The following is a 16,479-nucleotide window of genomic DNA, read 5'->3' as shown; positions in this document are numbered from 1 at the left end:
GTTTAAGAGATTTCTTAGGATGTGCAAGGAAATCGCTTTAAGAAAATGAAATTAACGATTATGATATGCGATTGAAATTTTGCCGGATGAGTAAGTGATTTTGATTTTGCATGAAAAGTTAATAAATTGAAAATTTATTAATGTACTTCACAATCACTATATTTCTAGTAATTGATAAATATTTACACACGAGCGATGCACTTAAAAGAAATAGAAAAGTGAAACTTCACGATAATCGGGATATTTGTAATTCACTTAAGCGATTAAAAACTTAATATGATATCGAATAGAACATCGAGACATCGTTGTCAATTGATGCATTTCTTCAACGCAGTAATTAATTTCCCTATACCATTATGGACATCTAAATAAGACGCAGGTTTGTACATCCAGGCTGGTGTACTAACGACATTGTATTTTTTACATCTCGTTACTCCCTTCACATTTTTCATTTCTATCCTGGCTCCCATGTCTTTTGCTTTCTTAATAGCATCAGCGTACGGCCAATGTTGTGCTGGTGCTAAATTTAAAATCATATAACGATGTACATTTTTGGCAATAATAAATTTTTGGTTTGACTAATATGCATCCCTGTACAAAATTATACTTGTTATAATCTTCTAAAATTTTTATTATTATATATTATAATATGATGGATACTTTAAGATAACTATTCTAATCTAACAACTAATTCAATAAGATAAATCTATAAATAAAAGTATTGGACAAAAGTATTTTCTTTAATAACTTACAATCTTTTCCAAGTGTAATTTTAACACCCTTTAATACTCTCGCCACAAGAACGCTTGCAATGCACATCGATGCAATTGGTTTCTTTTCACAGTAAAAGTCTTCGATAAGCTTTTCCAAATCAGGAAGTATCGTACAGTCGGCGCCTTTTGCTGCGAAATTGCTCCTGTAACAAATGCATAAAGTGAGTAGGGAGCAGGTAGACAGAGTAATAAAGAAAAATTCATTTTATTAATATATTTTTCATATCATCGTCTCTTAATATTATATGCAGATTAACATAGTACTATAAATCCTTTCATACGGAATTTATCGCTGATAATAAGAAAAGAAGCTGGTTATGATTATATCGAAAGCAAGGTCAAAAGCGATAAATTTTCATTTTATAGCATTCATATTTGGAAAGGAATGGTTATCTTACGAGTGGCATGATTACCCCCATAATTACAAAAACTATTTCAGAACACAGTAATTTTACGTATCTTATTTATAAATGTTACGAGATTCGTTTTAATTATCGAAAGTATTTAGCAAGGGGTAAAACACAATTCTATTAAATCTGCTAACATATAATTTTCTCATATTTATTTATGAGAAACATGAATAATACATGAACTTTAATGGATGATATATAAGAAATGAAAATGGAATAATTTTATTTAATTTCAAAATTAATTGCATTCGTTTATTTCCACTATAGCTGTGAAGAAATAAAAAATGATATAGATAAAGATCAAAATGATTATATATAACAAATCATCATTAGTTTTAACGAAGAGGATCAATGTAAAAATTTCACGGAAATTAATTCTCTAACGATGTTTAAATAAAATATAAAATACCAACAATGTCTTTGCCGCACCAAATCCTCCAGGGAGAACGAGTGCCCCGTGCATGCAAGCTTCACATTCGCATAGCGGTTTAATGCTCGATCTAGCCAATCTGGCAGCTTCAACTAGTCCGTTTCTGGATGGACTGTTTGTATCTGGTTGTTTAGTGAAATGATCGACAGTTTCGCAAATGTCTACATCCGGCGCGTAAAAGTGTGGCACCATATCTTTCTGGTAGATATGTATCGCCGACGATATGGCTTCCGAAATTTCGGTACCATCTAGATAACCGCATCCGCACAAAATCTGCAGCGAAAATATTTCAGACCAAATATGGATTATATTGCAGAAATCAAACAGAGAAGTTCAACGATATAACTTTTAATTTTTGAGAACTATTACGTATAAAAATAACACATCTAATCTAATTTAATATATATATTTTATAATATTCTACACATGTATGTACTTACAACAGCTACAGATACAGGTTCACAACTTCTCTCTTGCTCCCTTTTACAACACTTTTTGTTAACAATTTTTGACGTGTGAAAAGTGGATGATAAAATGGGTCTAAACATGGAATATTCATTTTGTAAAAATGGTAGTATCCGTGCACGTATCATAATATGAAAGTGTGAAGTACAAGATAGAACGACGTTAAAATTTTATTCATGTAGAATTTGACAAATAATTTTATACAGCGAATTCCTCCATTTTACTAATTTACGATATTCGTCTGTTTTCAATTCAAGCGACGATGCAAAAAGAAATATTTAAGCGAGATTTGAAGGGAAATTAGAGAAAACTTTTTTTATAAATTTATTCCTTTAAACTTAGAATCGACGCCGATCCACGCATGTCCTTTTATTTATTAAGCAAAAATAATTAACATACAGTTACGATCGGTAACAAGAATAAAATTTTTTTTATTAAACATATGTCAAACCAATGCTATACATAGGCCTTTTACAACAAGTAATTGCCTATAAAGTAGTTTTTTATTTTCTGATAGTGTAGGCATCGGTTTTTGATAGATTTGAATTTTAAGTTCTAAGTACTTCCTGTAGAGGGCAGAATTTCCCAGAATTACAAGAAGAGCCCTCGATGTAGTTCGTGCAAACTATTACATGCGCTCGATCGATAAGTTCGTTTCGTGGTGGTGCAATTTGGTTGAAAGCTGCGCTAGCCAAAGTGAAAATCGGAGAAAAGCGAAAGAATGGGATGGAATAATAGAGTGGAAGCAAAGGGAAAAGGGAAGAGATAGGGGAAAATTCAAAGCCTCTCCTGTGCTTAAATAAACATCGGCAAGGTAGGCTGAACTTACTTTATGGCCCGTATAACCTTTATTGTGCTCTAGGAGCAATTTTCGCTCAGACTATGAATACGAAACACATTATGGGGAGCGGTAGAGATTTAACAACGGCATGAAAAACAGTGCACGTAATAATAAATTCTCTCTGACTCATTAAAATATATAAAAGAATCGACATTTTTCGGAAAAAGATATCGCCGGTTCGGTTTTACAATGATTTTTTAGCTAACAATATTGTTGGATACATCTAAGGAAATGATAAGTTGTAACTTCTAAAATTGTAAACTTGCGTTGTACAAAATTTATGTAAATTTACAATTAATCGCGTGAAATAATGACAATCGTCCTTCGTGACTTGTAATTTTCGATAATAATATTAATTATACTCAATAAGATCGAACTTAAATTTATTATTTATTTCTACGATTAACAGATTAAACTTAAAGGACTACGTTTAAACTAGCACTTATTATATCTGTATTTAGATAGAAAGGTGGACGTCGAGATACCGAGCGACAACGAAACAGAACTCGGGGTTGTGCTGCTTTTCGGTCGACGATTAAAATAAAAAAACATGTACATTGCACATACCTGTGTTACGTATAGATCTTATTATTTATATCTATCTGAACAAGGGCTTCAAACTCGTCCCAGAATCACGAATCGCGCAACCTCAGCCGATTCTAATTATCAACCGAAGAGAAGCACACCCCCGAGTACCGTTTCGTTGGCGCTCGGCATCTCGTTCTCCCTTTTGTATGAGACGTACGGAGAGCTAACGCATAATCTTATGTAAATCCCGCGTTTCCCTTATGCTCGTACGCCCTTTCTGTATAGGAAAAGCAACTTACGTGGGTCGGTTCTCTGGTTACACGTGGAAAGGGATGCTTAGGCGACGGTTCGCTGGTGTGTTGGACCAGGCTAGGGCGCGGGGCTTATATGAATGTTAAAATAAGTTTGAAATTGTCGCGGACAAGTTTAGCCCCGTGGGAGGCAGCCGTCGAGTAATTCCACTGTGCCGGTGGTTTCGGCCCTTCGGCGAGTTTGCGATCACTCGCGAATTCGTAGCAACTTCTACGCTTCGTAGCCTTCACTTACGTTTTCTCTCACTGTCCTCTTACTAATCACTCGTCTTTATTTTATGCGTATTTAATCGAACGTAATACGATAGTCGGAAGATGAACGACAAAGGAATGGAATACTCAGCTGCAATTACGAAGGAAGATTGTTGAGAAGATTGTTGAGACACGACATACGATCGTTAGTGTTGATGGTATTTGAATTAAAAAGAGGATATTAAAAATATTAGTGAGCGTTAATGGAAAAAACAGAAGCGAAACAGGTAATACCTATACTTCGTATAATATGTACGTAGGTGTTATCGTATACACATGGTGTACTGTATCTTCCATTTATACTACGCTTCTTTGCTTCCACAAATGTTTGCTGACGCATAGCTAAAATTATAAAAGCAATTTATGTTTTATTCCAGCCTGCGTAAAACGTACTTCGTAAAGATAAATGAATGATGAACACATGTTATGCAATTTCTTTACGTTCTTTAGCATTATCGATATAGGTATTACTCGAATTTAAAAAAATTTATCAATATCATTGCAGATAGTACATTTAAACTTCAATGTAAAATTCACAAAATTTCTATTCCTCTCCTGCATCCAGCTATAAAGAACAATTTCAGCCGACACAAATAAACAAACGACACAAAGGACAAGAACGCAGATCCGATATCATATTAAAAGCTATACACACAGAATATAAATCCGTGAAAGAATTGATTGATCTATACAACACGTCCATCTACACGTTACAATTCTTCGTTATATTCGTAATATTTCAAGGACAGTCTTTCATCGCAGTGATAATAATCGTCAGCGTCGTTTCTTAGGCGTCTAGAATTTCGCCAGGTGTTGGCACCAGCCGCGGAAAACAAACTTACAGGAAGTTACGGAAACCAGACTTGCTGGTAATATTCCCGACGACACGAGCAGCGAACTAAAACCGTTTTGCCGAATGACAGGCTGGTGACATTCAGTGAGGATGCTGGCGCGTATCGGAGGAAGGGATCATCGTCGACGTTCTCGAAAGGTTTAAATCACGAGTTCACGGTGAAGGCGAACTGTACGCGCAGCCCGGGCGATTTTCGAGGGTCGTCAGAGAGTTGAAGGGAAGGGAGTAAAAGGGAGAGAGAGAGAGAGAGAGAGAGAGAGAGAGAGAGTAAGAGAGAGAACACTGGGTGGGAGGTTGATGGGTAAATGCGATGTGATGCGAGTAACTGAGTGGCTAATTGAATGAGGTGCCTCCCAGGAGCGTCGAACCGTCGCGTGTCACACGTCAGAATTTCCGGACTGGGAACCGGAAATTACGACGATTGTCGGTTCTCTGCCAATTATCAGGTCGCGATATGATTGCGGGTGAAATCGCGCGATTCAGCTGTGAATTGAGTGCACACCTCCGCGAATCGTTTCTCCATCGGATAGCCGGCAGAGCGACAGAGTGAGCTCGTTGATGGTACAGAGAACAGAGTCAGAGAAACTGAACTGCTCCCGTCAATCATTAATAATCCATCAAGCGTATCGATAGTTCGATTTCTCTACCGATACTCGAATCCGAGGGAGACCACGAAGGGGAAAATGATCGTTTGTCAATTTCTAAAAGTCCCGTCGATTGGCTGCTGAGCCGTGTCATGATGCGTTCATCTATTACCTAGGCTTGCGGAGCTTCGCAGACGTAAATCGGGTTATCGTTTACAAGGAAACTGATCGGCACGTCTGTGACTTGCCTATGATTTTAAACGTTCTCATATACAATTCTGTGCATTTGTTATTGAATTTAGAAAAGAATTAGTGTAGCGTAGAATATATGAAATTTAAATTAGACGATATGTAGTGTGTGAAGTGACATAATTTATCAAGAAATAATAAGAACGTTAATAGAAGTAATATTAAATCGTTTTTATACATTATTACAGATTTGATACGTTGAACAATACGATAAGTGAGTTTGTACGTTTTACTTACAATATGCATGAAACGCTTAATTATAACTCACAATCAGTTTTTCTCTATATTCAGAGACATAACGAAAAAGAAACTCGTATATCTTAAACTCTCGTATCTCATATATTATTCTTAGAAACGTAAATTTTATATGTAATGTGACCACCATATATACCCATCTCTAAAAGTGATGAAGATTTCATGATTCAGAGGACTCTTCCTCGCCTCTGAGCTTTTGAAAAAGGCCTATAAGCAAGAAACTGTTATTTTTCGCACTGATGAACGTTCCAGCGCGTTTCCAGAACGAAAACATGATCGGAAGATAGGAGAATAAGCGCAGAAGAGTTTGCAGCATTGCGGGCTGGTAAAGCTGGCTGCTTATGCATTCTTGGCGCGATAGCAATCGCGGGGATGGCGGATGTTGGCAGGGGTTGGATGCCGTGCGAGAACCAGACAAGAGAACAATTACGCGCCGTCAGCCCCGTGACCGGTAGGATGCCATGAGGCGAATCAAAACTAGGTGTGCTATCACCCCTGGGCCAGCTTCATCTTCGCGTTCCGAGGCCACGTTCTTCGTCCCGAAGGGGAAAGATCGAATCTCGATCGGTAAGCGAAGTTGGCAGTTTCGACGGATGCTCCGCAGGACCAATTTACGTAGACTTGTCAGAGGCTAAGTTTACGCATTTCTCTTTAGCTACTTTGATTCTTCTTTTCTGCGTGTACGGGTCGTTTATCAAATATTAGATTATTTTCGTGGTAGTGACTAGTAACGCAGAAACCAGACCATTGACGTTTATGGGATTTATAGAATATATTAAATTGAATCTCTTTGATAGTAGAAGTATCAGAGTTTCTTTATTTTGACATTGCTGTTGAGCATACTCTCGTTATTGTTTAATAGCAATTAAATATATAAAATAATGGTTAAAAAATAATTTAACGTTATATTGAACGAAAGATACATTTAAAAGAGGAAATAAAGGACACATGTTGAAACAAATTTAAAAAGGCACGTTTCCGAAACCCTTATCTTCCCTCGATATTGTGTCCCTTTTACCCTCGATACTTTTTTTGCTTCTTCGATCTTTCCTGCCTGTCCATGAGATCGCTTCCCTAATTTTCAGCACGATCAAACGTTATTTCCAACCTATTCCACCACTACATTGAAACTTTCGTTTAACCGATATTGAGAAGTTTTTCGTTTCGTGTTAAAGATAACTTTCTCTCGTCGACTTTTCCTTTTCTACTTCAACTTCGCACCCTATTCTAAGGCCCGTAAAATTGTTGTCAAAAACAGGGAGTTTGATTTCGTTCTTATCAAAGTGATCTATGGTCAATATTGTAAATTGTCACGTGCATTGGGATAAAATTTCGGTATAAAATTGTCTAATTTCACACGTAAATGATAGAAAGCAGCAAGTTTAGAAAATATAATGGAAGATTGAAGTTTCGTTGATTCAGTTTCGCGAGCTTCGTTTCATTAATTTCATGTTATATTCGTCGACAGATGCTTCTGATTAATTTTGCCACTTTTTAACCAACTTTAATACACTTGTCATAGATTCTTTTCATTTTTTAAATTATCTTCAAAAGAAGATTTTACCTTTTAGGGATAGCAAAGTGCGTTATACTCTAACCATTTCGAATTAAATAATCTGCTTGCATTTAATGTTGCATGTACCGTAATAAAATCGTTCGTATTCAGAAAGCGCGACGGTCGTTAAATAGTCGAATACGTTGCTATGATGTCTGCCGTTACACGTTCGCGGCACAATCACGAGCCACGCTTTCCTCTCAAGGTCTGAGTAATTAATTTTGCGAAACGAGTTCACACAATATTCCTCCCTGGCGAATGCTCGCAGGCAGGGAGCATCTCGACGCGCCTCTCTACCCGTCTAAAGCCATTTTCCATGGGATTTGTTTCGAACCACGTACATCACACGTCCCTAAATCTAAAACGTCTACTTGACGCTTGAGTTTCAAGGAAGTCGAGGCGCTATTAAAATCTTCGTAAAGTTCATCTCGGCCGGAATAAATGAATAAATAACAGATCTCGTTCGCGAAGGAAAGAAAGGGTCGGTGGGTATAAAGCGGAAACATAAAGCGGTTTGCACCGCCACTTTGATATTAAACCTCCAGCCCTACCGAAAGAAAACGGAGTTTAAATTTACTTTCGACGATCGTGACAAGAAACGAACTTAACGAAAGGCAAGCATGCCATATTTTCTGTATTACTTTTCATTTAATCGTGTACCTTCCAATAGTGGAGAACACTGAGCCTTTTATTAAATATATTTCAGAAATATAAACACTTATTCCGTAACTATCTGTTTTAACATGTTAGAATATCGTGTTGTAATAAATATATTGTTGGGTAAATATTATTTTATATGTACAAAACAGATTTAGAACTGTGCGAAGATTTTATCAAAAATATTATAAATACAAAATAATGTTGTATCCGTACAATTTAATTTTATGAAAATAATTAAACATTAAGAATTACTATCATCATGTACTTTCTGTAATATATGTATAACACTTACTGTTTTTCTAATTCATCTCTCCTTTGAACATGTTACGAGAAAAACGCACACAAACACTCGTCCAAAATTCTGGAAATATTTTCTATCTGTAGCGAAGCTTTAACATTTGATCTAGACTATGAATTTAAAGGTTTATACATTTCTCAATATAATTATTGATACTTCGGCAGCCTATACTTTCTTTAGTCTACAAAATATTCAGCTGAATAAAATATTCCTTCGTACGTCTTAATAATTACTTAATTGTTTCCAAATTTGAAGCAAATATAACGTTCTAAGATTTTCAATTGAGATTATACACATAGTTCGTCCACTTCTTCTCATACAATATTTCCGGATAAATTTCCAATTTCAATAGGAAGTTACTCTTCTCCTCTACATCGATCGTTTCATAGAACAAATATGTATCATTAAAGGCGTTAAGTAAGCGTAGAATAATTAGAAATCCTGATCCGTTGCCAGCAATAATTCTGCCTAGAAGATTCGTAGCGAAAAGAAAGAGTCTGTCGTTGCAAAGCGCGAACAACCAAGCAAGTCTCGACAATTCGAGACGAGTTTCGTCGTGAGAGAGTTTTATTGTATTTTTTTCATTAACAAGTCCCGAGCCGGTCCCACGAGGACGAGAAAGTTGGCGGCGAGTTTTAGCGAGACTTTTGTTAATGTTCAGAATTAACGGAGTAAGGAGACTTTAAGTCATAAGGCCCCACGGGAGCGCGGGGTTCGACGCGAACTTTCACGATTCTTTATTTCTTTATCAACTCCGACCCTTGGTTCCACCTCCGCCTCACGGAATGCTCGCCAACCCGACGAACCGTTTCTTCTCGCTACGCCACCACTCTATAATTACTTTGTTCGGCACAATTCTCTTATTTTCTTTCCCTTTACCTCTGCGACATCGCAACCGAGCGAAATCGTGCCACGCTTCGACCGAAGCTTTTATTCCAGCAGTTGACATTCGAAAATTGCATCGTACTTCGTTGCGCCGTTGGATATATGATATCGTTGAAATTTTCATTTTCAATTGGTTTCACAATCGATTGCAACTTTGACCACATTATCGAATTGTTCGGGGATAAATAAACGGACTCGAATTTGTTATTTGTAGACTGATTATTACGTATCTGTGCTTAAAGGTGCAAATTGCATAGAATGCATCCGAAAAACACGATTTTCTATGTTTTACAAAAGAGCGATGTTAACCCTAGAATGACACACTGAGATCTTTCATGATTGCGTGGTTTTCTGATTTTATTTATCTGCCATTTGTGTGTGTGTGTTTTTTTTTTTTAATTGTAATCTGATAATCTAGGAAGACAATGTAATACAATTTGTTCGATAATGTACAGTATATGTATTGTAAGATAATTTCTTCATAGAAGTTTGTTGTTTAATAAAAAGAAGAGAAGAAAATTTTTATTTGTTCGATAATGTGCAATATATTGTTAAATTATTTCTTTGTAGAAATTTAAATTGTTCTAATGAAAAAGAAAGCAAAAATAATCAATTTTATGACTTCTATATTAATTTCATGGTATATTACAGTGTTGTTATTCAATAGTTTTTACATAATCCATCGAATCTGCGACAATAATTTCAATGTACTTACCGATTTCATGCGAAAGTGAAACTTTCTTCATAAATGCTATATCTGTCTGTGTTTCATCCAATGTGTCTTTCTATGAACTTAACTGTATAGGACGAAATGTGAGAAGCGTCATGCATAATATAACATGATTGCATCGTGTACATTTTGATGTTCCATTAGTACGACGATTGACGTATGGATCGTGCGGACTGTATCCGAGTCGAGGTGAACGTGTCTTCGTATCATCGTATACGTCGAGCACCGACCAGAATGGTCTCTTGTAACTAATCAACCGACTGTCTGGGCCAAATCAACCCTTGTCGTAACGCTCGATGCTTCTGTACTGAAGGGACAACCTAATTACGAAAAACGTAAGATCATCGCGAAAATGAGTTTCATTTCTTTGCTTTATGCGTCGAAATATAATTGAGTATATGTTGTTAATATTATATTAAATACAGACTATTATTTATTGACTAGGTATATTAAGTCAATCGTTAATATAAATAATAGGAAGATTTATACGGATTAGGTAAGCCAAGAAAAGTATCCTGTGAGATGACAAATGAATAGAATCAAATGATCAAAGAAAGTGAGTAAGCGTTAGATAGTAAGTGTAAGCTAGGATTAACATTTTAATAATAAGTTGAAAGTAACTAAAATTTTTGTCTTGGTCGTTACCTAATTGCGTGATGAATATCGAATTGTTATAAATTGATAGTCATTCGTATAACCTGTAGTTAGAGACAATGTCTTATCTTTTATTTCAAATGATTGCCAATAAATGAGATTTCGTAACTAACTGAGCATGCGGAAATCGAATAAAAAAAATCTTGGTAGGTATTTCGGTAATGAGGCGAAAATTGAGACAGCTTTATTAAGTCGGGGGAAGTTGCCCTGATTAAGTTAGAACTCGACCCCTCGGGCGGCTACCAAAGTCATCCCCGTTGCTAATTTTATTTATTACACAATTTAAAAATCAATGCCTCGATAGAAACTAATAAAGGAGCGCTGCTAAGACCGAAACGATTTTTTTTACCCCGTATAATTTATATTTTATTAGAAATAAACTTGTTCAACAGAAAAAATTTACCAAATACTACTATAATTTGTGAATCCGATTAAATTATTTGATCTAAGTTGATTTAATGGTTATTATAAATCCGAGTAAATTTATGTTAAAATTATGTCCATGATAAAAAAAAACATATTTTTATACAATAGATAAATTACTAAATTGCTTCTGTATGAAACCGTGTGACAAAACATATAAATTATTTATAGATAATTATTTTCAGTAGCCTATTTTGTTATTTTAAACGTTCATCATATTATTCATATATAAAGTTCATAACTTTATATTATCTAATTTCGAAACATCTTTCTCCTTTGACTATGATAACTAATAATTTTAGCTTAAAATTAAGTTAAATTATATTGTATATATTTTATAAATATTTTAATATTACAATTGGTAAATGCAAATTTTGATATAAAAGAAAATTTAGCCATTTTATTTCAAATCTAGCACGTTTTATTATTACTGGTAGAATCATGATAAACGTATGAAATTTTTAATCACAATTCCGATTTCACATAACAAGTCACCAACTATGAGGGCATTGCAGTAACCCGTCGTACGCTAACTAAGTTAATTTAACCCGATTAACGGAAGACTAAGAGCTGACTTAGCTGGAGGGGTGAATACAGGACGTGGGAGGTAAATACCTCTGCTGTCAGTCTCTACATTTTTAATTAATTAACGATCAATTTGCACGCGAAATGCACTTTAAGAAGTTTAACGCATGCTCACGAAACTTGATAACACGGGGCATGGAAAAATACGGCTGATGTCAAGATAAAAGCGTTCCACTAATGAAGACTGATACATTTCCGGTTCATTGCAAAAACATCATGCGAATTCTGCGATAATGAATTAGATTTACTACGAAGATTTACAAATTAATTAAACATTTGAATTATTAATAAAATAATACAGAACAATAAATCCAACAAATGTGTAGGAGCAAGAAACTAAAGAAACATTTCATATCTTTATTTATTTTTTATACATCGGATAACATTTAATAAACGACTTCGTTCTTAATGACATATCATCGTACTGAAAAGTTAGGACGGTAGGGAAGATTGGATCCTCGATTTAGTGAGCAATTAACAGATAGTGTGTGCCTTGATTGCAAAATTAGGCGAAAGACCAAGCGTCATCTGCTGCACGTTTTGGGAGTACAAGATCCTCTCGAGTGCTACGGACCTCGTATATCCCTCCAAAACCATAGTCCAACGTAGAGGACTTTATCGGGTGCTTTGCCTCGTAATTAGCCATTTTGAATCTCAAAGGTTCCACTGAAATCTTGAGAGATTTCTATTATAACACCGTGTGTTACTTCATTTGAATCTATAATACTCTGAAGAACAATATAGAAATTATCATTCATTACTACTTCTCGCATGTTACCAATTTCATTAATGCTATTACGCATTGCTGAACATTACGTCTAAAACGACCCTGCAGAGACTTTAAGAAATAGAGTACTCATTGTTTCTCGCTTTACATTATCCACAGATAATTGTTTAATTTAATACAAACTAAAAGGTACTTAAAGATGAATAGAAGCTAAAATATTAGAAAATTGGAAATTAAAAATATGAAAGTTAAAACGTATTTGCAGAGAAATATAATTATGTACTTGTCTAACTTACTTTCAAAAACAACTAGTATTCTCTTCTTATATGTAATTGTTACATCGTATAACCAGTTAGAGAACGTACGTCTGTGTACTTTCTGAAGCATCTATCAACTTGATGTCACGCTAAGAAATGTACCAAGCTAAATCAACAATTTTACCGTCGTCGAAGAAATTGCATTCAAATCCGTTTCTGTATTATTCAGTTGGAAAAGTGTCAGCTTCTGTAGGCCAGCAAGCGGCAGTTGCCGGATGCATCGAAACCTGCAACTTGACTGCGCTGCTCTCGTATATTGGTTCACGTGTGCGCACACGCTCTCAGCGTACGCAAGCATTCTACGTCAGGGTAATAAAACATTTCGCGTGCGAGGGTATAATTGTCGGGGTCGGCCCGTGCGCGGTTTATACGGTGCTGGTACGATGAGGGGTGGCAAGGGATGGCGAGGGGTATGTAGTCTAGGTTTAGGGGCCCCGGGAGGGTACCGCGCCCCCTTTTTCATCCTGTAGTTATTTATCGCCCTGTTCCCTACTCTCTCTCGCTCTCTCGCGGTTCTATACACCCTTGACTTGACCAGTGGCGAAGGTGGTATAGCTGGCCGCTGGCATCGGTGATAGAACGTGATACGTTTGTTTCTACCAGCGGTAGTTTTATTCCGACCTTCGTCAAGTCGTTCATGACCCTCGGAATCAAGAATTGCCCGACACATTTCGTTCTATGCTCGCTCACTCCACCCCAATCGTACTTTTCTCTCCCTTATCCTTTCATCCGTGGCCCGTTAAATGCTAGATTTAATACAGTTTCGCGACTCTGCGAATCTTTCCACCATCAGCACACAAACTGGCAAATGGAGCGAACAAAGGCGGGACTTGTTGCTACTGCTTGTGGCAAATCTGTTTAACGTCGCTATTTTTCCAATGAAACGACTGATTTATGTAGTCAAGTAAATTAGAAAGTAAATTTTGAAAAATGGGAATGGTCAAGTATTACCTTTATTCGAGCTGTTGAAAGCATTTGTAACATTTTTTGTGGCAATGTGTTTAATTTGATTATGTCCGGTAATATTCTTTGAAATATTCTTTGCTTAGATTGTTATCAGAGCTAATTACGATCCGAATTCTTCGAAAAATTAATAGAATTTGAAGAGTTCAATTTTGTTGAGATTTTTAAAATCCAGCTTCAGGAAATATCGTAGATATTCTACTTTTCTATTCGTACAATTCAAATGCGTGCGCTAGACGTTCCTACAAACTGTATTAAGTTAAACGTTTAGTAATGGACTGAACAACTTCGAAGTGGCGATAAATATTAAAAGATCTTCTCGGAACTTTATTACACACTAATAAAAGTCGCGAAGAATTTTGATGTTCGCAGACAGAACGTTCCAGACACGAAACTGACGGGACTTGCAATCGAGGGGAAATGCGTTCAGCAGTAACATTCTGTCGGGAGGGTTCGGTATTCTAGCTACGTAAGTGACACATTGACGGGAGCTGACCACTGGTTGGCAGCCCTGACCGTCTCCCTAGGGTGGCTAGTTACCGCATGATTGGCCCTCCATTACCATATAACGTGCACACTAACGTGCATGCGGTCTTCCACGATATTCCTGTGCCACCTTTAGATCTGCTTCGATTTCCTGGATTTCCAGGCAAAAAGAAACTCGAGAGATTTCGGAGATTTCTATCTTGAGACAGTATTGTCTTTTCTTTCATATTTATTTTCTATATGTTCATTGCATTCATCTTGATCATTATTTATCAGAATCATATCAGAAAATTTCTAATTTGTTAAGCAGAAATTTCAATAATAAAAGAGTGAAAAGTTAAGCTTCGATTATAGGCTTCCACCTATGTATCCATTGTTCTAATATATTTCTTGGAACTACATAAAGAACAATAACTTATTTTATTCGTGTTTTGTAATAATTATCATTATCAATTAATTTTTAATAATAATTATTAAGAAATCCGCGATCCAGTAATAACGTTGCATTTGCAGAATTTTGCATGTTATTTCACTTTGATTGTCCCTTAATGGGTCAAGAATTATAATATTTCCATTCGACGTGAACATAATGAGAACAATGATATACGCGAGAAAGAAGAAAAGAAAAAACTAGAAACCTATCGTTTCGTTGATGGAAGTGGGCATCGGTTCCCCCTGGACATAATCGTTTCTTCTAACACGCGCATTTTTCGAGATTCTGGTATGAGTCGACAAGATGTACGAACGAGTTTGCACCGAGGTTTCAAAGGTTTTTGCGGCCTTATCTTCCGACCCTTGGTTTAAGGCACGGACTCAACGAAGAGAACAACCCTGCCACGGTTAGATGGATAGACACGATGCGAACGTACGTAGACATGTGAGGGTGCACTCGCTTAATTACACCGGAGGCCTCGTGGGATGCTGAGAGGTTGAAGCGACCTTACCCTTCCTCTTCCGTCCTTTCGGCTCTCCACCTTCGACTCTCTTCCCCCTTTCTCAGCCTGATATCGTTCCATCTCCATCCAACATTCGTACTTCTCACGTGATGTCTGCAACCTACCCTCCAGATGTATCGCATCTCCACGCTGAGATTTCCAAACTGGCGCGTAGGTAAGCTGGTGTTGCATCTCTCTTGGGGATCCGTGGCCGGTTGCAGTCGAATGCACTGTCTGCATCGTTGAGGCGTTCTGCAAACGAACCGCAGCTCGTAATGGCGCAGGAGTAATTCCCCGTATCCGACGTCGTTGCGCGCGAAACACACTACTCGTTTCGCCCACCTGCCCCAACATACACACGTCTTATAGGAACACATTACGTCGAAATTCGCTTTTTTATTTTCACGTATGCTTCTGATTTTTCTTCGTATCTCTGGCAATACATTTTTCCCACGTACGTTATATTACATCAAATGTTTAATGATTCTATTGTATATGTTTCTTGCGTGGATTATTGATAATTGAAATTCCCTTTCTTATTTCCACATCTGCATGAGCCTACTTTTACCTTGTATCTCTTGCAATGTATTTTTTAGTCACGTATCGAGTATGACGTATCTCGTGCTGTAAAAAGTATGTCATTTGACAAAGTAGTATGAAAACACAGTATATAGAAAGATAATTGCTGACATAAATTACACGCATGCACTGCAAACATCAAAATTAGTCTTTCTCGAAAGAAGATAAACGCGGATTAAAGTAGTATCAATTTTGCGAAAAGGAAACAGCGTAGACTTCGATCGCGACTAGTATTGTCGCATAATGAATCGGTGGCTTGTTCGCATAGAACGATATACAGATAGGTGGCACGCCAACGACGTGACAATTACCTCGTAATCGGTGTCCCGTATCAACCCCATAGCAATTCCATACGTTCTAATCTGCCCTTACGTCTTTGCGATGTGACGCCACTCGACTGTCCGATATTTAGCTGCATTCGCTTAATTAGTTAATTAATGAAGAGCCGGTAAATGGACTTAATAACGACTCGCTGACCGAGTTAGTTGAGGCATGCCCGATCCCAAGGACATTCATCATTCCGACGCCTGTTAGTGACACGAAACGTTCTACGTGGTCTAATCTCGTGCCCATAAATAAGATAACAATTTTTCATCCCCTCTTACAGAGTTTCGACTCGAGGGGTCGCGCCCATGAGGAACGAGCTGAGGGGACGCGAACGAGGATGTCAGAGGCAAGAGGGCTGAGGCAGATAGAAAACGGAAAAGTTTGTAACCCTCGTTACCGGGTAT

The 16,479-nt window shown here is 36.9% G+C and overlaps 1 protein-coding gene across 1 annotated transcript in view; it reads right to left on the bottom strand.

Moving 5' to 3' along the window:
• Window positions 1-308: 308 nt before the first annotated feature.
• Window positions 309-16,479, bottom strand: part of LOC139988614 (ES1 protein homolog, mitochondrial) — a 77,879-nt gene continuing 61,708 nt past the window's right edge. The window contains exons 2-5 of the mRNA XM_072006261.1: window positions 2,054-2,153; window positions 1,597-1,886; window positions 753-916; window positions 309-520 (exon numbers count right to left, since the gene is read on the bottom strand). Of these exons, the coding sequence (XP_071862362.1) occupies window positions 309-520; window positions 753-916; window positions 1,597-1,886; window positions 2,054-2,153 (766 nt within the window). The remainder of the gene's footprint in view (window positions 521-752; window positions 917-1,596; window positions 1,887-2,053; window positions 2,154-16,479) is intronic.

This window comes from Bombus fervidus, chromosome 6, assembly GCF_041682495.2.
Source record: "Bombus fervidus isolate BK054 chromosome 6, iyBomFerv1, whole genome shotgun sequence".
Lineage (NCBI taxonomy): Eukaryota > Metazoa > Arthropoda > Insecta > Hymenoptera > Apidae > Bombus > Bombus fervidus.
This window is presented reverse-complemented; position numbering and strand designations above follow the sequence as displayed.